Source organism: Branchiostoma belcheri, unplaced genomic scaffold, assembly GCF_001625305.1.
Source record: "Branchiostoma belcheri isolate BF01 breed outbred unplaced genomic scaffold, Haploidv18h27 scaffold48, whole genome shotgun sequence".
NCBI classification, from domain to species: Eukaryota; Metazoa; Chordata; class Leptocardii; order Amphioxiformes; family Branchiostomatidae; genus Branchiostoma; species Branchiostoma belcheri.
In genome coordinates, this window is record NW_017804109.1 from 262,036 (window position 1) to 285,407 (window position 23,372).

The window sequence follows — 23,372 nt, forward strand, 5'->3', positions numbered from 1 at the left end:
TTATAAGCTTTTGTGCAATGATTACAGCAAACCTTCTGGAATAAGGAAAGCTTAGCATTTTTCTGTGATTAGAGCAACTTAGACCATAATATCTGAACTGCTTGTAGATGTGTTCCTGTACAGTATTTTATGATTTTATGTGTTGCAGCAGTTGAGATGCTGGCAGCTCTAGCTTTGTAGAGGGTTGGCCTCTGAGTAGTTTGTTTTAAATACATCTGTGTTGATTGTACTTGTCTGACATTACAGTATTTTGATTTTGAAATATTTGTGGTTTTTCACTCATGGGTTAGGGGTGTTCTGTTACCATGTAGATGGAACTGAAAGCGGAAGTCCTGTGTTTTAGGAGAAACACAAATTGAGTAGTTTAAGGAACCCAGTTCAACCCACCACACATATTGTTTGATAGGAGTCCTTTCTGGTGTGACTGGATTAAAGCTACAAAAAGTCCTGAAAGTGTGTAATATAATCTGTGGCTGGTGAAGCCTTTATTGCAACATGAGGTAGTGACAAAAAATAACAACATTCACCCTTTCTGACACAAGTTCTCAATTCATGAATTGTTCATTGTTAGATCTTCCCCCGATATTACATCTGTGAGTTACATATACAGTCATCTTCACCACATGTCAGTGCTAGTCTGACTAAATTGCACTCCTTCCTGAGGGTTGCTGCAGTGAGGGTCAGTACCAGGCCTTCAAGTACCAGAGTTATCAACCAAGGATTGAGGTGTTCAAGAATTCATTCTTTCCTAGAACTATTGCAGAGTGGAACTCACTGTCACCAAGTACAGTAGGGGCATTGTCATTAGATAGCTTTAAACAAAGTCTAGAGCTAGAAGTCCAAGGGTTAGGTGTAACAAGTCGATCGGTGTAATATAGCCAGCTGCCGCCGCGCCGCGTGCCTGCAAAGCTGGTGTGTTACACCGAAAGGCGGTTATACCGGCTATACAGATACAGATACAGTAACCCCTGGCAGCAAAAGTTTGTGTTAACACAGGCTCATGTCAGTGCTTGGGCCATGGTGGGCCATCAATGTCTTCCACACTATCTTGTACAATGTGCAACATCTGTTATCTAAGTGGAAAGGAGAAGAGTCTGTTTCCACTTCTGCACTTGATCTCCTGTGCCAGAAATCCTGCCAGGGAGGGGAACTCCTCCTGGGCTTCTGCTAGGCTAGCCTGGAAAGATAAAGACATGTAGTCTTAATTACTTAGTACTCATAAATTGAGTGCAGGACTTTTTCATGCAATGCCTGAGTGATGCTGCACTACCTTGTCAATTGAGTTCAGATAATTATCTTTTTAATTGAGTTTCACATTCAGTTGCATCCCAGCCCTGGTTTTCTAAATTGCTAAGACTACTTGCCACATATAATCTGGACTCGGATGAAATTCTACTGTAGGCCTTCAGTGAAACCCTGCAGATAGCATAACATGTCTATAACACTGAAAACATCTAACCTGCAGTTTGTGGTTGAACTGCTGGGTGTCCTCGTGAGCATTCCCAACACACCATCCTACAGTCATGTGGAAAGAAGGATTCTGGAATAGAAGTAATAAACAAGTCAACACATTCAATTCAAATCCTGGTTAACTGATGGAGGTTTGCATACATGTATGTCCAAGTTCTTTGACATTAGAACTCTCCTGGCCATGGTATAGGCCAAGACTAGAATTGAACTTTTAACAGCCTAACTGGTCTCCCATGAAGGGACCTATTATAGCAAAGACCGGTACATTGTATAACAAAGGCTATGACAAGGCCCAAACTCACCTGGTAATATTTCTGCAGCCTGAATTCTCCCAGACACCTGTCAACACCTGCTACCAGCTGCAACAGGTGGTTATGGCCACCTGTGACCTCGAGGCCCAGGAATGACCTGCCAAGGTGCAAGAAGTACAGAATTAAGTTCACACCTGTGATCTGAACAAGTGGTACATTAGGGTTTCTGTTTTCACAACCAGTATAGACTCTCACCTGCTTATGTTTTTATGTTTATTACATGCCCTCCTCAGGGACTCTGACTGGAGTACTGCGTCTGTCTGCTTGTGTAAAAAGAAACCCTAATATCCTTGTTTTTACCAATTTATCGTTCAAAATTGCTGTTCAATGCAGTAAAAAATAGCTCCATGCAGAGACAACTGTAGAAGCAAGTGAAAGTGTTATTATAAATGAAATTATGTATCATCAGCATTTGACCTGATAGGAAAACCTACCTTGTTTTTTCATCGTTTGTGTACAGTTTAGCTCCTTGGAATGTGCAGAAGAATCTGAAAAAAAGAAAACAAATTCAACACTTAGACAACAGGTATGCCAGGGCAGCTAGTTACTTTACATTGAACAGCTTGTCGCACCTAATTGCACATTTATGTCCAGCTCTAGGCATTCTTGAAAGGTATGAAGACTTAGTGATTACTAGTACATGTATATTTATTTAATTTATTAAAGACACCTGGGTAGCTCCTTCAGCCAAAAGCTGATTTCCAAGGAGGCCCAGGGGGGGGGGTTTCCATAAATAAAAGAGTAATAGATTATACAAAGTACATAACAAAAAATGTAAATGAAATCAGTATAACTGGAAGTTATACATAAATAAATGAATAATACGAAGTTCAACATGAACTGAGGGAATTTACAAGAAAACATAACTTCAAATCATAATCATAATCAACATAAATCGATTGTATGACCGTAACTTGTTAGATTTGACCTGTTGCCGTACCTCTTGGTGTGTCTGAGTGTTTCCCTGAGTTCGTCTATGAAGGGCTGTATCCAGTGGTAGGTGAGGGGCACAGTTCTGGACAGACTGATGTGGTACTCCCCAGCCTGCTGCAGCTGAACCTCTGACTCCACACACCCCAGCAGGTGTCGTACTCCATCTGTAAACTCTGAGTCTGGCTCAACTGGGGGCAAGAAGAACAAAAAAGTTTCCCATTCAGCTGGATATTTGAGCTGACTATAGCCTGGGTACCAAACCTTTGGTTGGCTTGGTGGTAATTTTTCGGCCCCGGCCTTTACCAAGCAAAGGCGAGTTATAGTACTTATACCACACGTACGGACCTATCTCCAGCTGGTTTCCCTGTATCCGCTGATTCTCCGTATAATGCTTTGTCTTCTGTTACCGCCGACCCAAAGTGAGCGAAGAAACCTAAAACTCCCCCGAAACGCGGTAATTGAGGCCTGGTTGGCGGCCCCAAATGCTCTCTGCACCAAAGGGATAGTGCTTAGCTCACGGTGGTCTGGTTACCAGGCTAAACTGACTACTGCATACCCGTGATAGTGACCCCCACAGCAATATAATCTAATAATAAATATCTGCATCTGTATAGTATATATGTATCATCTTCATCGCCAGTGCACAATTTAGTACAGAACACACCACTGCTGTCTAGTGAACTGATATCATACAATTTATCCTGCAAGAGCATTATCTCTGTTGTAACACAGGCTACTAGAACTAGAAGCCATCTGGAATCCCTTGACAAATCTACAATCAAAATGTAAAAAAATTGCACTATATTGTTGAGGTCTTATTGCACTTAGACCATCAACAACTTACAACAATGCCAACTTTTACTAGTATACTCACAGGACACATACACATGAGTAGCCCAGTTGCCGGCAATGTGTGGGAATGAGCGAATCCTTCCTCCATGCTCCTCCGGGTTGTCTTTTCCTCCCTCCATCCCCCGTTTGTCAGAAAACATCTGTAGGATGTCTGCTGGCACAGATGGGAGGGTCCTACAGGGAGAAAAATTCAACATCTTGTCCTAATTGTTTAACAGTTGATATTTCCAGTGTAGTGGTTATCTGGGGACTATAAGACCTTACAGCTATCTGATGATTTCTTGAAAAACAAGATGACATATTTTCATACTACATGTACATGATGTCAAGCATTAGCAGCCTTTCTTACACACATATCTATGGGTTAGTGGCAACAAGAGGAAAGCTTTGGCTTTTTGGCCATGCAATTTGAAAGAACATAATGTTGTCAAATTATTGAACATATAATAACGTTAGTTAAATGTATTGATCTTCAAGTTATCGACTTATAATTATCAACGTGATTTCCAAATGAAATCTGGTGCAGCTACCTCTTCTCCAGATCTTGTGTGCGAGTCCTTTTTGTATCTTTATCTTCCTCATCATGATCATCCAGCTTCCTCTTACAGTTCTGTACTGTCACAACATTCTTGTGTTCTTGTTGGTGTAGTTTTGAACCCGGAAGTTTGTCAGCAGTCGCTAAATGTTGTTGTTGCAGGCCTCTGGACGGGCTGGGTCCTTCCTCCTCACTAGAACTCTCGTAACACGCCAGAGCTCCAAGTCCTGAAGACTTTCCAGCCATCCTGAACCTTGCAGACAACCCAGGAATCTAACTACAAGCGTAAAAGTACAGTTTCAGTTTTCCGAAGGATTATTTTCCCATAGGCGCAGCCATGTTGGATTATGGTGCATTGTGGGATATCCTGGGCATGCGCAGTTGAGTTTGAGTTTGGCGCACGTTTTGACCGGTTGCTGACAGCGAGTGCGCAGGCGTGTGGCAGGTAAAATTGTACCTTTTCATGATCTTCTCACTGAAATACGATGATGGGGGCGTAGAGAAAATTGTGTTTAAGTTACAGGACTTCATATTTGTCGTGGAAACTGGAATCATAAAAAGTAGTAGACGTGGGGAGGGGGGCGATACTAGTTCTGTTTTCACCAAAATATGAAATTTTATTACGTTACAACTCAGAAGTCGTGTGGCCCATACGTATCTTTCCACATGAGTCAGAACACCATAAATGTATAAGAAGATGAAAATACGAAATTTGTCTTTAATAGGCAAAGCTGAAACGCAAAAACGTACATGTCAATACATATGTGTGCCTGTGAATAGTGAAAAAATTATTATTTGCAGGCTATGAGCTATAACCGGTGACCACCATGGCTACAGACATGTATATGGAGGGTTTCCGCGATATGTTTATTATTTATTGTTTATTTCCCAGACAGACTGTGATCACCATGGCAACAGACATGGATACGGAGGGTTTCGGCGACCTCCTTCAGCGTGCGGAGCAGCTGACTGCAGACATGGACAGTGGCGTGGAGCTGCCTCGCGTGGAGCGGAACCTGCAGCAGATCCTGGACGCAGGCGAGAGGCTGTGGTCACGGACAGCTCAGGCCGCCGCTCAGGACCAGACTGACGCTCGGGCGTAAGTATCTTAATCATCAACACTTAACACTTAACAGTAGGCGAGAGGCTGTGGTCACGGACAGCTCAGGCCGCAGCACAGGAACAGACTGATGCACGGGCGTAAGTCAGTTTGCTTCCCTTCCAAGTTCCCACTAGATGGGAATTGCTGCGCAGCAACTGTATAGATTTAAGGCAGCCAAACCTAGCCTAGTAAAAAATGAAAGGAATTTTGTGAGTGTCAAATCTTTGCTTGCTTGTTGGTCACTCAGCCTCAAGGTGTTTATAATGACATAATGCCTGATCAATGGCAGCTCAATACATGGATTAAAAAAAAAACTATGGTCATGCACTGAGGGGTATACAGGCTTAGTCAGTGGGAAATAGAACCAGTCAGTACCCTGACTGAGGGTGGTGACAGAAGGACCACTAGAACATTTGCAGGTGATTCTTGTAAAGAACCTTCATTTTTTCATTTCAGGTCCATCCTTCTAGGTGCCAAGGGCTTCGATGTCCCTCGAATCTCACAAAGACTGGAGACCCTGAGTGCAGCCAAAACATTCGAGCCCCTGGAACCAGTCAGGGATACAGACATACAGGTACATGTGACATCCAGCTTCACCTGCCAGTATAATTATAGTAGATCTGTAAGGCTCTTTTTTTGCCAAAATTACTGTTCATTCTAGCCATGTGTGTTCAAAAGGACTGATGTGGTACAGGTACAGGTACATATGGGCTCGTCAAAGTGACTGGTGAAGAAGAAATCAGGCATTATCTCTTCTATGTATCTACTTGTACCACCACCCAGCACCCAAGCTAGCTGACTTGGGAGAGTTAGAAATGTATTTAAAGATTGTGTGAAAGTGTACTTTGATACCCTGGTGAAGCAGTACTTAGTGATGTAGTAAATAGATAAGAGCTTAACAAAGAAGACCTGAGACCAGTTACTGTTGCTTATCGATCAAGAACATGTGTATGTGTACATGTATGTGTACATGTATGTGTATGTGTATGTGTACAGAACATTTTGTATTATGTGTATTGTTCAATCCTAACACTAAGGACTTGAGGAAGCAAAGTTCAGATATGGCTCAAAAATAGTATGCTAGTTTGATGTTGCTGCTTAAACATGTGTGTGTACCATACAGGGGTTCTTACGGAATGAGCGGGAAAACGCCCTGCTGGCAGCTATCGAAGAGTCCAGAAGAAATGTATGTATCCACTTACTTTGGTACTCAAAAGAACCTTAATGCCCTGTGATGAAACTATTCACGTTCTTAACGTCTGATTTTCTTCCCTTTCCTTTCATATACATTTTGTATTACCACTAAGGTTTTCTTTTTATTCATCAATGCACAACAAAACAGTAACAAGGACAGTGTGGCACTGCACTCTTGAAGTTTATATCTTATTTTAGCAGTGCCATACAACAAAATACAATTAACATATAAACTGGTAACACATGCATGTACCACTAAGGTTTACGTCTAGTTACACAATGCCTGTATTTTTCCTCCGCAGACATTTGAGTCCGTAGAGCGTCACCACTGGGAGTTCATGCAGCAGGAGTGGGAGGTGGAGAAACAAAAGATCCTGAACGCTCTCATCAGTGCAGGGGAGGAGGCATTCGACTTCACACAGGACACAGGAGAGGTCAGGGAACTTCAGGGGATAATTTGGTCAGACTGAAGCTACTGTAAATTGTGAAACAACCTGTCACACTGCAAACGTGTGCTCTTTCTTTAATTTTTTTAAAACCATAAAGTGAGGAGTAACAATTCTCCATTTGTCATGCTTCAAATGTGTCGGTGGTACATGTATGGTAGACAAGAGTAATGCTGTAATGCTGACACTACATGTACACCTTTTTGGTTGTGTTATCTGATACTCAACATTTGGATAAAATACAGGGTGTGACAGTGCTAGAGTGGAGCACCAAATTAATAGTCCCAAGGAACAAGTCTCAAAGAGTCTCCTTAAAAATGATTGTTAAGTCTTGTTGGGACTGATTAGGAAATTATGTCTTATTCTTAGGTTCCTGGTCAGCTGGGTGATACCACTGTGGGCACGGGGAGGAGCAACATGGATAACATGGAGATGTCCTATGCTAGACAGGTCAGTATGGCAGGGATAAAATATTTACAAATGCCATGAACTTTCTATAGAAACTTTTGTATTGGGTATTGGGAAGCCAGATGATGTTGGTGATCCACACATGTTCTACAGCTCAGTGTAGTCTTGCTTCGTTTTGTTCTGCTGTGTCTTCTTCCCTGCAAACAGCTTAAAGCTCTTGGGTTTTCTTTGCAGATGAGCAGACTTATTTTGATGTGTATCTTGTGTTTTCTGTGTGTTTCAGGTGTTTGTGTACAATGATGCAGTAGTCCAGGGAGCTGTCAAACCAAGTCTAGCTGACCTGTTTACACAAGTGGCAGACAAGGTGGACGACAAGGTAGAGTTCACAGGGACTGAAGTTTGTTGTAGGGGGTAAAGGAATTTAAAGTGTTTGCCGTGTTTTGATAATTGTACAGTAGACATACAGAGTGTATTTCTAAACATATGTTAGTGATGTGATGATTTCTCTTATAGAGACGTCACTATAGAAACAGCAAACATAAAACCTCTGCAAATAAGTTTTAGTTGCTACATGGAGACACAAAGAAGTACTGTATTATTATTATTGCAAAATACATCACAAACATTTGGTAAAAGGCACACACTGACCTACATAAAAAAAACACAATACATTTTTTTACCTACACACAAAACATAATAGTCAATTTTGTCCCCTGTACAGAACATCCTGGACCTGTGGCAGATGGTACAAGTTGTGACTGATGTTCCCCTGGTCCAGGCTCAGTCTCCCATGGAGGCCAGGAGGTCCTCACAGCTGCAGAGGGCCTTCATAGGGAAGGCCAGGCACTTCCTCGAACAGAGGTACATACATGGTAGTAAGCAGAGCTTTTTTCTGTGATCTTTGTTTGAGGATGCAAAGCTTAAGACATGAGCACTGACCTGGAAATTTTGATTTAAAAATGCTGTCTCCTGCAAATTTCAATTGGCTTCATCTGAATTAAAAAAATGTCTTGTGTCTAACTAAGGATGGAAGGAAGGAATGCTGGAGAGAGCCCAGAAATTATTGTGTGTTCAATTTATCCAGTTTACTTTCTACTCAATTGTTGAAATCGCCTCTTGTAAATCGTCAATATGAAGGAAACACAAAAATGAGAAACATATTGCTGCCCCAGACCATTAAAAATGTGGACCATTAATACTGGTCTTTTATAATGAAGCCCCATAAGAGTTTTGTTCAGGAATGTCCAGTAAGTGGGAAGTAAAGACAAAAAAGAGAAGCTTTCAAATCATTACTTTGCTGGCCCATATGGTCTTTTTAAAACCATGATCTCTGTTGAAGTGCCCTTCCCAACTATCTCTGTTTTGTCCAGGTATGTGCAGTAAGTGTGAAGTAGAGACAAAAAGAGAAGCTTTCAAATCATTACTTTGCTGGCCCAGTTGTTTTTTTAAACCATGATCTCTGTTGAAGTGCCCTTCCCAATTTTGTCTGTTTTTGTCCAGGTATGTGCAGTAAGTGGGAAGTAGAGACAAAAAGAGAAGCTTTCAAATCATTACTTTGCTGGCCCAGTTGTTTTTTTTAAACCAGGATCTATGTGCCCAATTTTGTCTGTTTTTGTCCAGGTATGTGCAGTTCATCACCACCACCATCTATGACAACCTACAGCAGGCTCAGCTGGGAGGCATCCCGGGGACCTACAACAGGGTCAGGTCCTTCCTCAACATCAGGCTACCTGCTGTCATGGCAGGACTGGAGGTAACACTACAGATCATCGTGTGGCTCTCTGTAACAAAACTACTGTTTACAAGTTGAATAAAAAAAGAAATGACAATTGAGTGAGTGAGTGAGTGAGTGAGTGAGTGAGTGAGTGAGTGAGTGTGTGAGTGAGTGTGTGAGTGAGTGAGTGAGTGAGTGAGTGTGTGAGTGAGTGAGAATGAGAGTGAGTGAGTGAGTGAGAGTGTGAGTGAGTGAGTGTGAGAGTGAGTGTGAGAGTGAGTGAGTGAGTAATGATAATGTTCTCTCCTCGAGCAGCAGGAAAGTCAATGCTTGCTGTTGTTAATTTTTATCCCTCTGTGTTGTGTGTTGCTTTAAGCTGTGTTTTACATTTGTAGGATGGAGAGGTAGATGGCCACCCCGTGTGGGCCATGGTGTAATTCTGTCTGCACTGTGGGATTAGGGGTAGGGCTAGGGTTAGGGTTAGCTGTTATTTCCAGCCCTGTGACCATGCTTGTGTTGTGTTGTGTTGTGTTGTGTTGTGTTGTGTTGTGTTGTGTTATGTTGTGTGTAGGATGGAGAGGTAGATGGACATCCCGTGTGGGCCATGGTGTACTACTGTCTGTGCTGTGGGGTTTAGGGTTAGGGTTAGGGTTAGGGTTAGCTGTTATTTCCAGCGCTGTGACCATGCTTGTTGTGTTGTGTTGTATTGTGTTGTGTGTAGGATGGAAAGGTGGATGGGCACCCTGTGTGGGCCATGGTGTACTACTGCCTGCGCTGTACTAGGGTTAGGGTTAGGGTCAGGATTGGGTTTAGGGTAAGGGTTAGCTGTTACCAGCCCTGTAACCATGCTTGTGTTGCGTTATGTTCTATGTAGGATGGAGAGGTGGATGGACACCCAGTGTGGGCCATCATGTACTACTGCCTGCACTGTGGGCCTAGGGTTAGGGTTAGGGTCAGGATTAGGTTTAGGGTTAGGGTTAGCTGTTACCAGCCCTGTAACCATGCCTGTTCTGTTGTCCCCAGGATGGAGAGGTGGATGGACACCCTGTGTGGGCTATGGTGTACTACTGCCTGTGCTGTAGGGTAGGGTTAGGGTTAGGGTTAGCTGTTATTTCCAGCGCTGTGACCATGCTTGTTGTGTTGTACCCAGGATGGTGAGGTGGTTGGGCATCCCGTGTGGGCCATGGTGTACTACCGTCTGTGCTGTGGGGTTTAGGGTTAGGGTTAGGGTTAGCTGTTATTTCCAGCCCTGTAACCATGCTTGTGTTGCGTTATGTTCTATGTAGGATGGAGAGGTGGATGGTCATCCCGTGTGGGCCATGGTGTACTACTGTCTACGCTTTGGGGGCGTAGGGTTAGGGTTAGGGTTAGGGTCAGGGTTAGGTTTAGGGTTAGGGTTAGCTGTTATTTTCAGCCCTGTAACCATGCTTGTGTTGCGTTATGTTCTATGTAGGATGGAGAGGTAGATAGGCACCCGTGTGGGCTATGGTGTACTACTGCCTGCGCTGTACTAGGGTTAGGGTTAGGGTTAGCTGTTATTTCCAGCCCTGTAACCATGCTTGTGTTGCGTTATGTTCTATGTAGGATGGAGAGGTGGATGAGCACCCCGTGTGGGCCATGGTGTACTACTGTCTGTGCTGTAGGGTAGGGTTAGGGTTACTGTCTGTGCTGTGGGGTTTAGGGTTAGGGTTAGGGTTAGCTGTTACCAGCCCTGTAACCATGCTTGTGTTGCGTTATGTTCTATGTAGGATGGAGAGGTGGATGGACATCCCGTGTGGGCTATGGTGTACTACTGCCTGCACTGTGGGCCTAGGGTTAGGGTTAGGGTCAGGATTAGGTTTAGGGGAAGGGTTAGCTGTTACCAGCCCTGTAACCATGCTTGTGTTGCGTTATGTTCTATGTAGGATGGAGAGGTGGATGGACATCCCGTGTGGGCCATGGTGTACTATTGCCTGTGCTGTGGGGTTTAGGGTTAGGGTTAGCTGTTACCAGCCCTGTTCTGTTGTACCCAGGATGGAGAGGTAGATGGGCACCCTGTGTGGGCCATGGTGTACTACTGCCTGCACTGTGGGGTAGGGTAGGGTTAGGGTCAGGGTCAGGGTCAGGGTTAGCTGCTATCTCCGGCCCTGTAACCATGCTTGTGTTGCGTTATGTTCTATGTAGGATGGAGAGGTGGATGGTCACCCCGTGTGGGCCATGGTGTACTACTGCCTGCACTGTGGGATTAGGGGTTAGGGTTAGGGTCAGGGTTAGGTTTAGGGCTAGGGTTAGCTGTTATTTCCAGCCCTGTAACCATGCTTGTGTTGCGTTATGTTCTATGTAGGATGGCGAGGTGGATGGTCATCCCGTGTGGGCTATGGTGTACTACTGTCTGCGTTGTGGGGACCTGGAGGCAGCTGCAGAAGTCGTAGACAACTGGTCTGTATCTGTCAGGAAATCATTCCATCAATCTTCTATAAACAGTAAAAGAAAGTCTCTCACTCTCTCGCTATCAGGTTTATCATCAGTAAAACAGTAAAAGAAAGTACAAGGTAGAAGGCAGATGTGTTTTTATGTGATACTGGTAAGGTGTATCAATATTGTTGTCTAATTTCTTTTGGTACCTGCCTCTGGCTAAGCAATGTACTGCACCGTAGCATTTTGCAATAAATACTAGTACATTTGTATAGATCTGAAACAAATCGTGAAGCTTAACAACTCTTGATGCATGAAAGATCTTCCTGTTTAATCATTCTGAACCTTTTGATTTTCCAGCCAAAGTCTGCAGGGAGACTTTGCCATGTTTTTGAGAGAGTATGTTCGAAGTGAGGACAGAAGGTACGGTTGTCTTGTGTCTTCATCTTTGTAGGCTTACTTTTCTGATGTAAATTTGCTGTAGAACTGTAGGACATGTTTGTTTTGTAGAATAGATGAAATTTATGACTTTGAAAACGATATCTACATGTACATGCAATTCTGCTAAGGAGTAGTTTATGATTCATGAAGATCAGAGGATGTTAGCTGAAATGTAACTGAAATATTTCTTCTTTCATCCTTATCATGAGGTGTAGCATGAGAAGTTCTGTTTTCAGTACTGCTTGTCAGTCATTGCAGACAGAAGTTCAGGTCCTTACAAACCAGCCTCAGATTCTTGAGAGTTGTGGTTGGATGGCTGATCCTCCTTTTTGCATCTGGAGTCCAAAGTCCTTCTGGTTCTCTACTATGAAATACTGGCAGATAGAATTCCTTTTGTTGTGTAGTGGAGAACCCAGTATATACATTTGTATATCCTCTGTTGCAGGTTGTCTCCCAGTACAGAGACCAAAGTTCGACTGCACTACAGACGAGCCATCAGAAACAGCACAGATCCCTTCAAAAGGTTGGTAGCAGGATTGGACAGGAGTCATGTAATGCACAAGTATTATAATTACTTTGTTGTGTGTTGATGCTTTGACAGACTCAGGTCTTTTGACTGTTTTTTTTTAATGAAAGCTTTTTGCAACCCAGAGGCTGAATTGCAAGATTAATACATACACTACATTCTGTGCTCATCATTGTAACTTAAAAACTAGGTATACATCTAGCTTAAGATCTATAAATGAAAATCATCCCTAACCTCCCTACATACATGATAAAAAAAATATTGTAAAATTTGCTTTGAATCACATTATAGTTGATGCAACCCATGATAGATGCTGATGTATTTGTACATGTAAATGTTTTCCTGTATTTAAACATTTTTGATAACTGCGCGTGTATCTGTCCCCCAGGGCTGTGTATTCTGGCATGTATACAGGCTCTCTGTATTCCCCATGATGAAGAGTGTGTACATGTACATGTAGAATGATCTATTCTTTGTGAAACATTTTTGACCACCATGTGTGTACCCCCCCCCCCCCAGGGCCGTGTACTGTATCCTGGCCTGCTGTGACACGACAGACACACACTCCGACATCGCTGACAAGACTGAGGACTACCTGTGGCTAAAGGTAAACTGTCATCATCATCACCACCACACTTCAGTCAAAACTTTGTGATGATCACAATTGTCCTTTGCCTCTGATCTACTGTCCCTTCCAAGTTAACACTTGGTTACTTGTCTCTCTCACTTCTTGCTGGATGTGCCAGATAAACGTCACCCTCATTAGATGCATCCTCAGAGTGTCACATTAGCCTTCCTCTTCTCATAAGCATGGACAGTCCCACTCACTTACTATCCAGTTAACTGTCAGTAACTGATGGTCCCCTGCACGTGCTTGCACGCCAATGCTGAGGCTTGAGTGCAGCCCGCCATTGCCTCCATCTTGTGGGTTGATGCTACATTACGTTGTCAATTCATTGTTACGTTGTTAGAACTAATTGACTAGTAAGCAGTACCTTCTTGCAAGAATGAGTAGATAGTGTAATTTTTTGCAATTCAGCACTGAACTATTTTTTCCTGTCCCCCTGTTGCCAGCTGTGCCAGGTGTCCCTGGAGGATGACATTTCAGCAGGTTCCCAGGACAAGTTCACTCTGCCACAGCTGCAGAGCCTCCTACTGGAGGAGTACGGTAAGTGCAGGCATACGGTAGTGACAGATTTTCCCGACCAGCCTCGTAACCCCTGCTTCTCCTATTGGGTCAGTTAGTCCTCACTACTTGTGAGAAATTAGGCTGGTCTCAATCATGATGTTTCTGACTCAGTGAGAAGAGTTGTTGTTACAGTTCTATACCTCTAGCTCTATGCCTAGAAGTGGCCAAAAATGGCCTTGCATTGAGGGACACCGTTAAAAAAAAAAAAAGTTCAAAAGGCTGGATGACATTTCATCATACAATCTCCTCTGCAGTTCCAATACATTCACAAAAACTTAAAACGCTTCCGATTTCTTGTTTTTGTACTTTAAGGATATTCTTCATGACATTGTAAGTGTCCATCCTAATGCCTGGTAGAGACTTGGCCTGACAATACATGTACGGTTACCTTACATGTATGTCTGCCAAATTCTGTTCTTCCAAGGTTTCGCAATGGACAAAAGAAACTCAAACCTACCTCTATCCCCGGTCATTTTTAAAGTGATGGGAGTTGCTAGTTTTGAGACACAGCATCAGAACCTTTTGGAAGTGTGACATGACGAGAAGTGTTGGAAAGTACTTGTACTGTAATTTTTCCCCATTATGTTGTGTGCTGACACAGATGAATTTTCATGCTAATGCACATTGCTAATGTACATTTCTAGTTTATTTCTTTATCCAGAGTATATTATCTCATATCTACTTATCTGGTTTTCAAAAATACAGTTACGGAAACAAAAAACACAATTACTGTACAGTATATACAAATAACGTTAGTAGTTACAGACTTATAAAACCAATTAAAGTGATCACAGTATAATTATGGAAATTGGTCCAAATTCAGTTTCCAGTTCCAGTCCCTCTGCTTTTAAATGCTTTATACCTTCAGGTGTAGGCTTATAGTAAGTTATACATGTACATATTCTATCATGAAAGTTTATCTGTGTTGGTACAAAATGTAGTTACATGTTTAAAGTTAAAACTTTTGGTCCAACACAAAAAAGTTCACCTAGAGCTTTTGACCAGTCACTCTGGTCTTCCTCAGTAGACTGACCCAGTGAAGCTTGTCACGTAGCTTCTTTGAAGTGTGACTGTACATATTTATTTCACTATCCCCCCAGGTGAGACCCACTTCAACGCGCCCCAGCAGCCGTTCCTGTACTTCCAGGTGCTGTTCCTGACGGGGCAGTTCGAGGCCGCCGTGGATTTCCTGTTCCGTGTGGACCAGCTGCGAGCGCACGCGGTCCACGTGGCCATCGTGCTGTACGAGATGAAGCTCCTGCTCACGCCCAACACAGTCCAGGCACAACTGTGTACGTGCTCTTTATTTATGCAATGATATGCGAATACATGTGGTGTGTTACGCCGAAGGGCAGTTATACCAGCTATACCAATACAGATACAGTAGCTGGTGTGTTATGCTGAAGGACGGTTATACTGGCTATACGGATACAGAATATACAGGTACATTTTTGTAAATACTGGGTTTCTAGTTGTCTTTGCAAGGAGAAGGAAATTCATATGGGGTTGTTAGTTGTCTTTATGCCAGGATTAGGATGTTGATGGCACGTGGTCCACGTGGCCATCGTGCTGTATGTGATGAAACTCCTACTCACACCAAACACGGTCCAGGCACAACTGTGTAGGTATATCGTTGATTCCAACACACAATTACAAAGGGATCAAATTTTCAGCGACCACTGTCGCCTTCATCAGGATAATTAATGACCAGTCACTTCACAACTTGATCTTGCGAGAGTTACGGTTACAAACACGTGACCTTATTCACACTTTACTGATAATTTTTTTACTGATCAATATGTGAGCAATTGATCAAAATTGCCAGTGAAGAAGGCGACAGTCAGGTCGATGAAAATTTGATCCCTTTGTAATTGTGTGTTGGAATAAAGTTCAATATTTTGCTATGATTACTACCAACACAGGTAAACTTTCATGATAACTCTGTAGGTGGTTTTTGTGCAAGGATATACATGTACATTTTTGTACAGACTCGGTTCCTAGTGGTCTTTGCAAGGAGAAGGAAATTTATATGGGTATCTTAGTTCTTTTTATGTCAGGATTAGTCTTCCTAAGTATGTTCACAATTTTTTGTCCTTTTTCTGCAGTGACAAAGGAGGACGGTGACCCAGTTCCCATGCGGCGGCTGAACTTCGGCCGACTGGTGATGAGTTACACCAGGAAGTTTGAGTCCACGGACGCCAGGGAAGCTCTGCAGTACTTCTACATCCTCAGGTGAGAATCAAATCAACTTTATTGCTCAATAACAGTTACTGTAAATGGTGCAATGTATGGCAAGAAGGAAGCAACAGGGATAGATACATGAACTATACTAAAATGTAATTATAAATTATTCTAACAGAGCTAGTGGATAAATAAGAATGGCAGTCAACTAATTTGTGCTGTTTAGACAAGCCTGAAAATCACAATACATACATGAAAATAGTTCACAAAGGACAAAGTGTTTCTTTATCCAGAACTTCCCTTAGTAGTTTAGCCTGTTATCCAGTGTTCCGCTAGGCATCTGTCCTTGCATCTTTACATACACTTGTACACTTTTTGGGGCATTTTGCTGGGCTTTTCGTTCCCCTTCTTCCAAAATTTGTGAAAATGGAACATTTTGAACTTAAGTGTTTAGTCTGCTTACTTTTTGGAGGGATTTTGTAACTTCAGATAATGTAAGCCTCATACATGTAAGTATGTATGTATGAAAATGTAACCCAGGAGCAAACCTTGTTTCTTCAGAGACCTGAAGACACCAGGAGGAGAGAACCTGTTTATGGCCTGTGTCAGTGCTCTGGTGCTGGAAACAAGAGAGGTCAGGATACATACAGTACAGTTACTGAGATAGTCATGAATATTTTTGTGTTAGGTATAGAGTAAGTGCATGTTGTTGAATGCTTGTTGGTAGAATGGATGCTTTCTACAATGTACATGTGTGTCACTCATGTTTTTGTGATATAAATCGCAAGAGAATCTAGGGCAGTGCTTGATGTACATCTGTGTTTTTTTTTTACATACTGTCTTTAAGTCTCTTTCAACTTTTGCGGTAGTTTTACTTTCAAGGTTTCTGTGGTGTGCTCTCTCGCTGCAAATCTGTGACACTTTGAATGTGTACAAATGTGTGTGTGCTTCCAATGTACTGCAGAATTGTTTCAGCTGCAAATTTTGTGACCCCACAAAAACCTTCTTTACCCTCCTACCACGAAATAAAACCACCTGCCATGTACTTGTACCCTCCAGTTTGACATGCTGCTGGGAAAGTTAGAAAGAGATGGAACCAGGAAGGTGAGTACTGGACTATACTTTTTCACTAATTTAAGATTAAATGCTTTAATTCAGTAGAATGCAGTTTAGATTTCCTTACTGTGGCCTTATAGCTGTATAGCATGACATTACATCCACGGCGCTTGAAATGCATTTTCTGCACACCTGCAGTGGTGTCCCTGTAGGTGGCATTGAAAATTATCTGCACCAGACAAGTTTTACCTACACACAGTATTTCGAGCCCTGTATACCTATTCTTTTTTTTCTATCGCAGGCAGGAGCCATTGACAAGTTCCACGGCGACACCCACAAGATTATAGAGATGGTAGCACAGGACACGGAGGGCAAGGGTCAGTCTGAGGACGCTGTCAGGCTGTATGAACTAGCTAAGGTAACTCTCATTATTATTAGAAGCTGTCTGTTTTGGTTGTAAAATGTGGTGTGAGTGTGTTCAGTGGACTTCAAAAAAGTAGTTGGGTAAGACAGTTGCTTTTTAATTAGAGGGTCTTATTATGATGTATTGGCTGTTTTAATGTGGCTAGTGAGTGGAAGTTGGCTAGAGTTCAAGAGCAGTCTGACCAGAATAAGGCCACACGTACCTTTCACCAACCAACCACGGCCAACATTGCTCCTGACCTACTCCTTACCATGGTTTGGGAAGAGTCCTACAAGTGTTTGGGAGGCCATATTCGGCTTTGTGTGATATAGGCTTAAGACATTGACATGCAAGGCTTACGTAAAAAAAAATGAAAAAAAAAAGGAATTCAAAGCCCTGACATATTTGTTGTACTCTTACGTAAAAAATAAAAAAAATAACAAAGGAATTCAAAGCCCTGACATATTTGTTGTACTCTTACGTAAAAAAATAAAAAAGGAATTCAAAGCCTTGACTTGTTTGTTGTACCCTTGTCTGTAGGACAATGAGAAGGTGCTGATTCTGCTGAACAAGTTGCTGTGCCAGGTAGTGTCACAACCCCCCGCTGACTTGTTTGTTGTACCCTTGTCTGTAGGACCATGAGAAGGTGCTCATTCTGCTGAACAAGTTGCTGTGCCAGGTAGTGTCACAACCCCCCGCCCCCCAGTCTGACAGAGACAGGCTGAAGGCTTTGGCTGTCGGCATTGCAGAGAGGTGGGGAAAACTATTCACATTCTTTAGTTTGTTGTTGTAAAGTTCAAGCTTCGTTCCAACGCAACTAAGGATCTCACCATAAATTTTTGGTCGATCTAGTCAACCTTTGTGAGATGCACTCCGTGAGTTGGAACAAAGCTTGAACTTTGTAACGATGAATTCACAGATGAGTCTTTGCTTGTTTGATTTCTTTGTTTAATTCATGAAATACTCGGAATCGGCCTGCTGATCGCTTTTCATCAAGGTCATGAAAGAAGAGGTCAAGGTCAGACAAAATGGTGGTGTCAAACAGTCAAGTGGCTAGGCTAGTGAACATGAGATTGAGATGTCACAGGTCAATTCCTGGCATTCCTGGATAGATGTTACATCCTTGGGAAAGACGCTTTACCCAGGTTTCCTCACTTCATCCAAGTGTAAAAAGGGTACCTAACTTAGGTTGGGGAGGGAAAAAATGGTTGATGTTGAGGGAGGGCGGAAGTTCCAATACCGTACCCTAGACACACTTGTAACAACCCACTGCCTCTATGGCCTAAAAAAGACTGCAGGACTGCCTTTACATTTTTCTAGCATCCAACCTGATAATCTAAGTACATTGAATTATAAATGTTTTCTGTTGGTTGTTTCCCAGATACCAGTCTCAGGGCCACGGCGGTGCTCAGTTGGAGTCCAGCACCTTCTTCCTGCTACTGGACCTGGTCACTTTCTTCGACCACTACCACACCGGCCAGCTGGACCAGGCACTGGACGTAAGACCTGTGTTTTAGAAATGTTGTCTCAACTTGTGTGCATGTTAGTCGTTCGGTGTAATACAGCTAGTATATACTGGGTTCTTAGCTAAACTCTAAGCTGGTCACTTTCTTTGACCACTACCACACCGGTCAGCTGGACCAGGCACTGGACGTAAGACCTTTTTTATATTATGTTTTATATATTATTTATTTTTATATTAGCTCAGTTAGAGGGTTCCTGGGCCCTACTAGGGTTTGGGTTGGCGTTAGGAAGAGCATCCAGCCGTAAAAATCTTGCTTCAAAAAAAGACTTAAGTCTTGTACCTTGTGCAAGCACGTCTAACCCCGGGTTGGGGAAAAATGATGTTAAATTCGGTTAAATATATGAAAAATACGTAAGACCTTGTATTACAGAAATGTTTTCTGCAAAATTTGTCAGAGTCTCAGACATTTGTCACTTGTTTATACTTATAAATTATAGGTTTAGAGATGGTCAAGGGTTAGGCGTAACATGTTAGTCTTTTGGTGTAATACAGCCAGTATATACTGGGTTCTTAGCTAAAGAACCAAACTTTTTTATATGCTTACATTTTACAAACTATTGGATAATCTACTTTGTCAGTCATTTCACTCATGTATAGGTTTAGATGTTCATGATCAAGGGTTAGGTGTAACATGTCTTTCAGTGTAATGTAGCCAGCTGCCACCATGACGCTTGCCGGCGAAGCTGGTGTGTTATGCTGAAGGGCGATTATGCTGGCTAATAGTATACAGATGCAAACACAGATACAGATACAACACCAGTATATACTGGGTTCTTAGCTAAACAACCAAGAGGATTTTAAATGCTTATGTTTTCACAACCTCTGTTCATCTACCTTCCTTAAAGCTTGATAACCTGTTCTTGTTGACAGCCAAATGTGAAAATGTTTACAAGTCCTGCTTGTGAAGACATATTTCCCAGTACAGAAAAGGTTTCCTCAGTCATCTGTTCTCCTCTCCCCTTCAGATAATCCAGCGGCTCCAGTTGGTACCCCTCACACAGGAGGCAGTGGAACAGCGCGTTGCAGCCTTCTCGTCTTACGCAGATGAGGTGAAGCATTGTTCGTCACTCTTGGTTTGCATCATTCAGGGTTCGAAATTCATTTTTTGGAATAGGTGCACTAGTTCACCCAACCAAAAAAATTGGGTGCACAAAAATATTTTTGGGTGCGCCATATGCATATAAAACAAAACAGGAGCTAACTTCAAAATCTTAAACAAGTACTACAAGAAAGATTTTATTGTTTTTCAGACACTAAGATTCATGAATATCCTGTACACTATTATATTTTGATATGTACAAAAATACATACAAATATTTAAAAAAATAAATATAAGATACACAGAAAAGAATTGGGTACACAGCTTCAATTTTGCGTGCACTAAGGTGCACGTGCACCCAATGTTTCGAGCCCTGATCATGGTGTAATGGTTGGGATGTTTGGCCCTTCGAATCACTTTTAAATTACCGATGTTGTGTCCTTGGGAAAGGCACTTCACACTTTTCAGCTTTCCTCACTTCACGCATGTGAACATGAGTACCTACATGTGTAGCTTCAGTTCAGGAGGTCCCTGATGTAATATGTTTTTGGGTGCTGCAATACATTTCGTCACCTGCTGTTTTTCCGTGTTACATCCTATTTTTCTACTGTATGTTTCTTTTTAGTCATCCTTAAGGGAGGCAAAACATGATGCTTTTTCAAGTAGCTGCTTTATATATAATTGTATCTAGAACCCTTGTGTCAAACCCATTCATGACCAGTACCTCCCTGTGTTTCTCCAGGTGAGAAGGAACCTCCCTGATGTGTTGTTGGCAGCCATGAACATCCTGTACTCCAAGTACAAGGCTGTCAGGTAGGGATCCGGGTATACATGTATCTGGAGACCATGGGTGTATGAAGTTTATGGTCATGCAATAAGTATTCATCAATTTAGTGAACTCCACAGTCGTGGATTCCAAACTCCCCTGTGACGTAGTATCGTGTGTTAAAGTTTGTATTGTGTTTTCAGGAGTGCAGGTCAGGCCAGTCCCACATCCAGGGGCAGACTGAGAGAGGACAGCAAGACAGAGTCTGTGAGTGGTCAATGAATCCTAGATATTATGAGGGCTCAAAGTACATGTAGCACTGCATTTTCATGCAGGTAAAACTAAAGAGAAAGTTTGCTGTGGGCACACTAAATAGTGCATTAGATTTACGACACAGAAGATCTGCATTGTTTGAGAGTCCATGAGCGGACAATTAATTCTTGTTCTCGCTAGATCAGGACTCAAAGTACCACATGTATATGCAGGTTTGATGCAGGTAGCACTAAGGTAATGTTTGCTGTACGCACTCAAAACAGTGCATTAATGACAGGAGATCTGCATTGTTTGATGTGATGATTTTCTGGTGGAGAACTGAAGATGTACAATCAAACCTGGCCATAACAACTACCCTTTCCCAGTCCCTTTTTTTCCATAGGTGCAAGCATTAACTTTAAATGATCTCCCCAAGCTTTAAGAAAACTACTTTATTTCAGAGTCTGTCTGCTTGCCTTGATGGCCTTATTGACACATTTAACTGCACTATGGTGTAGCCTCTACCAGGCTTCAGAAATGGCTGGAAAGAGTCAAGATTGGCCATATAGACAGATAACATGTATAATTGTACAAACTGTACTCCACCAGTGGACTAACTCTCCAAGCACGTTATCTGTCTTCATGGCCAATTTCTACTCTTTTAAAGCCACTTCTGAAGCCTGGTAGAGGTTAACTATACTGTACTAAATTCTTCCTTTGCCTCCTCATTTGCAGTACCTGACGTACCTGAGGAAGCAGGCCCGAGCTCTCATCACCTTTGCAGGCATGATTCCCTACAGGATGCCAGGAGACACAAACGCTCGCCTGGTGCAGCTAGAAGTGCTCATGAACTGATGATGGTTTCCTCCAGCCTCTACCAGGCTTCAGCAAGTGGCTGGAAAGAGTGGTAATTGTGGAAATTGGCTACGTAGATGCCAAGATACACGTACACATGTAGTTGGCCGCTAGAGAGAACATGTGTACATGTATCTTGGCATCTATTTAGCCAATTTCCACAATTTCCGCTGTATTCTCTAGCGGATCAGCTCCCCTGGCATGTTGTCTGTCTAGTTGGCCAGTTTCTACTCTTTCCAGACATTACCAGGCTTTGGGAAGTGGCTGGAAAGAGTAGAAATTGGCTACATAGACAGATAACATATGCCAAGATGCTTGTAGTTGCTCTGCAAGAGAGAATAGTTCGGGTGTGGCAGACTGTACTCTCTAGCAGACCAACTCCCCTGGCATGTTATCTGTCTAGCAGGCCAGTTTCTACTCTTTCCAGCCACTTCCTGAAGCCTTGTACAGGCTAAGCTCTCGCCACCATCCTGTCCCTGGATGGAATTTTGCCGCTCGGGACAGACAGAAATTTCAACCATTCCATCCCCCTCGACAGACGGAAAGCAAAACCCATTTTATTTGGTCATCCACAGTGCTAGAAAACGTTTGAAAAAGCAAACGAAAGTTACTTTTAATTAGCTCTTCATACAATTATCAACAAACGTTTTCAAGGATATGAAAATAAAATGTCATGTATTTTCATTTTGAGAATTAGATGTACAGTCATTGATTGGTCATTGGGGATAAAGCTTAGCAACTTTCTGTACCAATAAAACAACACAGCTAGTGTTAGAAATAAACATGCAAACATAGTTTTGTTTGGACTTCTTAGTAAGTTAGTACGGGTAAGTTGTATCATAGCTTTCTTACAGTACAATAACCAGGTATGCAATCTCTCATGGATCGGCCAGTAGGAGCTCCATGCTAATCTCCAAGCAGATCCTAGGGTGGCAAAAGACAGTATCAAATTTGGCCAGGCAGTATCCATTGGCCAGAGAGGGTCCAATATGGTCCACTTGCGTGGCGTATTGGACCCGCTCTGGTCATTGGATACTGCCTGGCCAATTTGATACTGTCTTATGCCACCCTAGGATCTGTTTGGAGATTGGAGATGCTGCCCGGCTCAACTATAGCACAAGTTAGGAGTTTTACGGGGTTGGTTTATCATCAACCTAGTGGATTGGGTGGGCCCGGCTCAACTATACCACACAGTAGGAATTTTGCAGGGTTAGAGTTAGATATCCAGAATTGGGGGATCCCTCTTCGGTACAGTATATAGGAGCTTCCTTTCCTGGGAGCCAGACTGGCCGTTAGCCAGTTCCCTTCGGCGATCCAAGGCAGTTCGCCCGCCGATCTAAATTACCGCTACTGGGGGAATTGTAGTCCTAGGGAATTAGCTGGCCCTTTACCAGAACTAGCAGCCTTTCCCTTTTTTTTTCATTTCAAAATTTTACACAAAACATGGTGACGGCACACTAAACTTTATTTCTTTGCCGCCACCAATCGGTGAAATGTTAAGTTTTCGAACACGGGACCTCTTAGTTCCTCTTGTTTTCTTTCTTTTTTAAAAGACCCTCAAAGCAACCAAATCATTTTCAGATATGACTCTCTTGGAAGTGGTTATATTAGCTCTGTCCAGCTCTATAGGATTGGCTAACAGCCATTCTCCATCTTTCTACCCTGTATGAAATATATACTCCCTAATGCCTAGTTTGTGCATGTGTAAAAAATGACTTAACGACAACACATTGCATCAAGCATTTTGTTTTATTACTGCAAGAAGTCTTGGTTACATAGA

The 23,372-nt window shown here is 42.5% G+C and overlaps 2 protein-coding genes across 2 annotated transcripts; one reads left to right on the forward strand and one right to left on the reverse strand.

Annotated features, from left to right (window-relative positions):
- Positions 1 to 461: 461 nt before the first annotated feature.
- LOC109479393 (U6 snRNA phosphodiesterase-like) lies at positions 462 to 4,446 on the reverse strand. The gene is made up of 7 exons (XM_019781353.1): positions 4,097 to 4,446; positions 3,589 to 3,740; positions 2,722 to 2,902; positions 2,216 to 2,269; positions 1,773 to 1,878; positions 1,460 to 1,540; positions 462 to 1,177 (listed from the first exon to the last, which is right to left on the reverse strand). The coding sequence occupies exons 1-7, from the start codon at positions 4,345 to 4,347 to the stop codon at positions 1,070 to 1,072; spliced, it is 933 nt and encodes a 310-aa protein (XP_019636912.1). The 5' UTR covers positions 4,348 to 4,446; the 3' UTR covers positions 462 to 1,069.
- On the forward strand, positions 4,434 to 22,382 carry LOC109479394 (nuclear pore complex protein Nup93-like). Its single transcript, XM_019781354.1, has 25 exons — positions 4,434 to 4,546; positions 4,994 to 5,200; positions 5,660 to 5,777; positions 6,327 to 6,389; positions 6,700 to 6,831; positions 7,213 to 7,293; positions 7,535 to 7,627; positions 7,973 to 8,112; positions 8,872 to 9,004; positions 11,289 to 11,383; positions 11,720 to 11,782; positions 12,246 to 12,323; positions 12,846 to 12,933; positions 13,401 to 13,494; positions 14,616 to 14,807; positions 15,621 to 15,747; positions 16,258 to 16,330; positions 16,756 to 16,800; positions 17,054 to 17,170; positions 17,790 to 17,908; positions 18,537 to 18,654; positions 19,646 to 19,729; positions 20,462 to 20,532; positions 20,689 to 20,752; positions 21,473 to 22,382. Exons 1-25 carry the CDS (start codon positions 4,449 to 4,451, stop codon positions 21,590 to 21,592), a joined length of 2,613 nt encoding a protein of 870 aa, XP_019636913.1. The 5' UTR covers positions 4,434 to 4,448; the 3' UTR covers positions 21,593 to 22,382.
- Positions 22,383 to 23,372: the final 990 nt, after the last annotated feature.

What these genes read in the sequence shown, in the direction of transcription:
- LOC109479393 (XM_019781353.1), bottom strand. Translation starts at nt 4,347, where the DNA reads ATGGCTGGAAAGTCTTCAGGACTTGGAGCTCTGGCGTGTTACGAGAGT. An exon ending in ACACAAGATCTGGAGAAGAG is followed by an intron (nt 3,741 to 4,096) that starts GTAGCTGCACCA and finishes TTCTCCCTGTAG; the next exon opens with GACCCTCCCATCTGTGCCAG. An exon ending in ACACTCAGACACACCAAGAG is followed by an intron (nt 2,270 to 2,721) that starts GTACGGCAACAG and finishes TCTTTTTTTCAG; the next exon opens with ATTCTTCTGCACATTCCAAG.
- LOC109479394 (XM_019781354.1), top strand. Translation starts at nt 4,449, where the DNA reads ATGGTGCATTGTGGGATATCCTGGGCATGCGCAGTTGAGTTTGAGTTT. An exon ending in AGATGTCCTATGCTAGACAG is followed by an intron (nt 7,294 to 7,534) that starts GTCAGTATGGCA and finishes TGTGTGTTTCAG; the next exon opens with GTGTTTGTGTACAATGATGC. An exon ending in AGGACAGCAAGACAGAGTCT is followed by an intron (nt 20,753 to 21,472) that starts GTGAGTGGTCAA and finishes CCTCATTTGCAG; the next exon opens with TACCTGACGTACCTGAGGAA.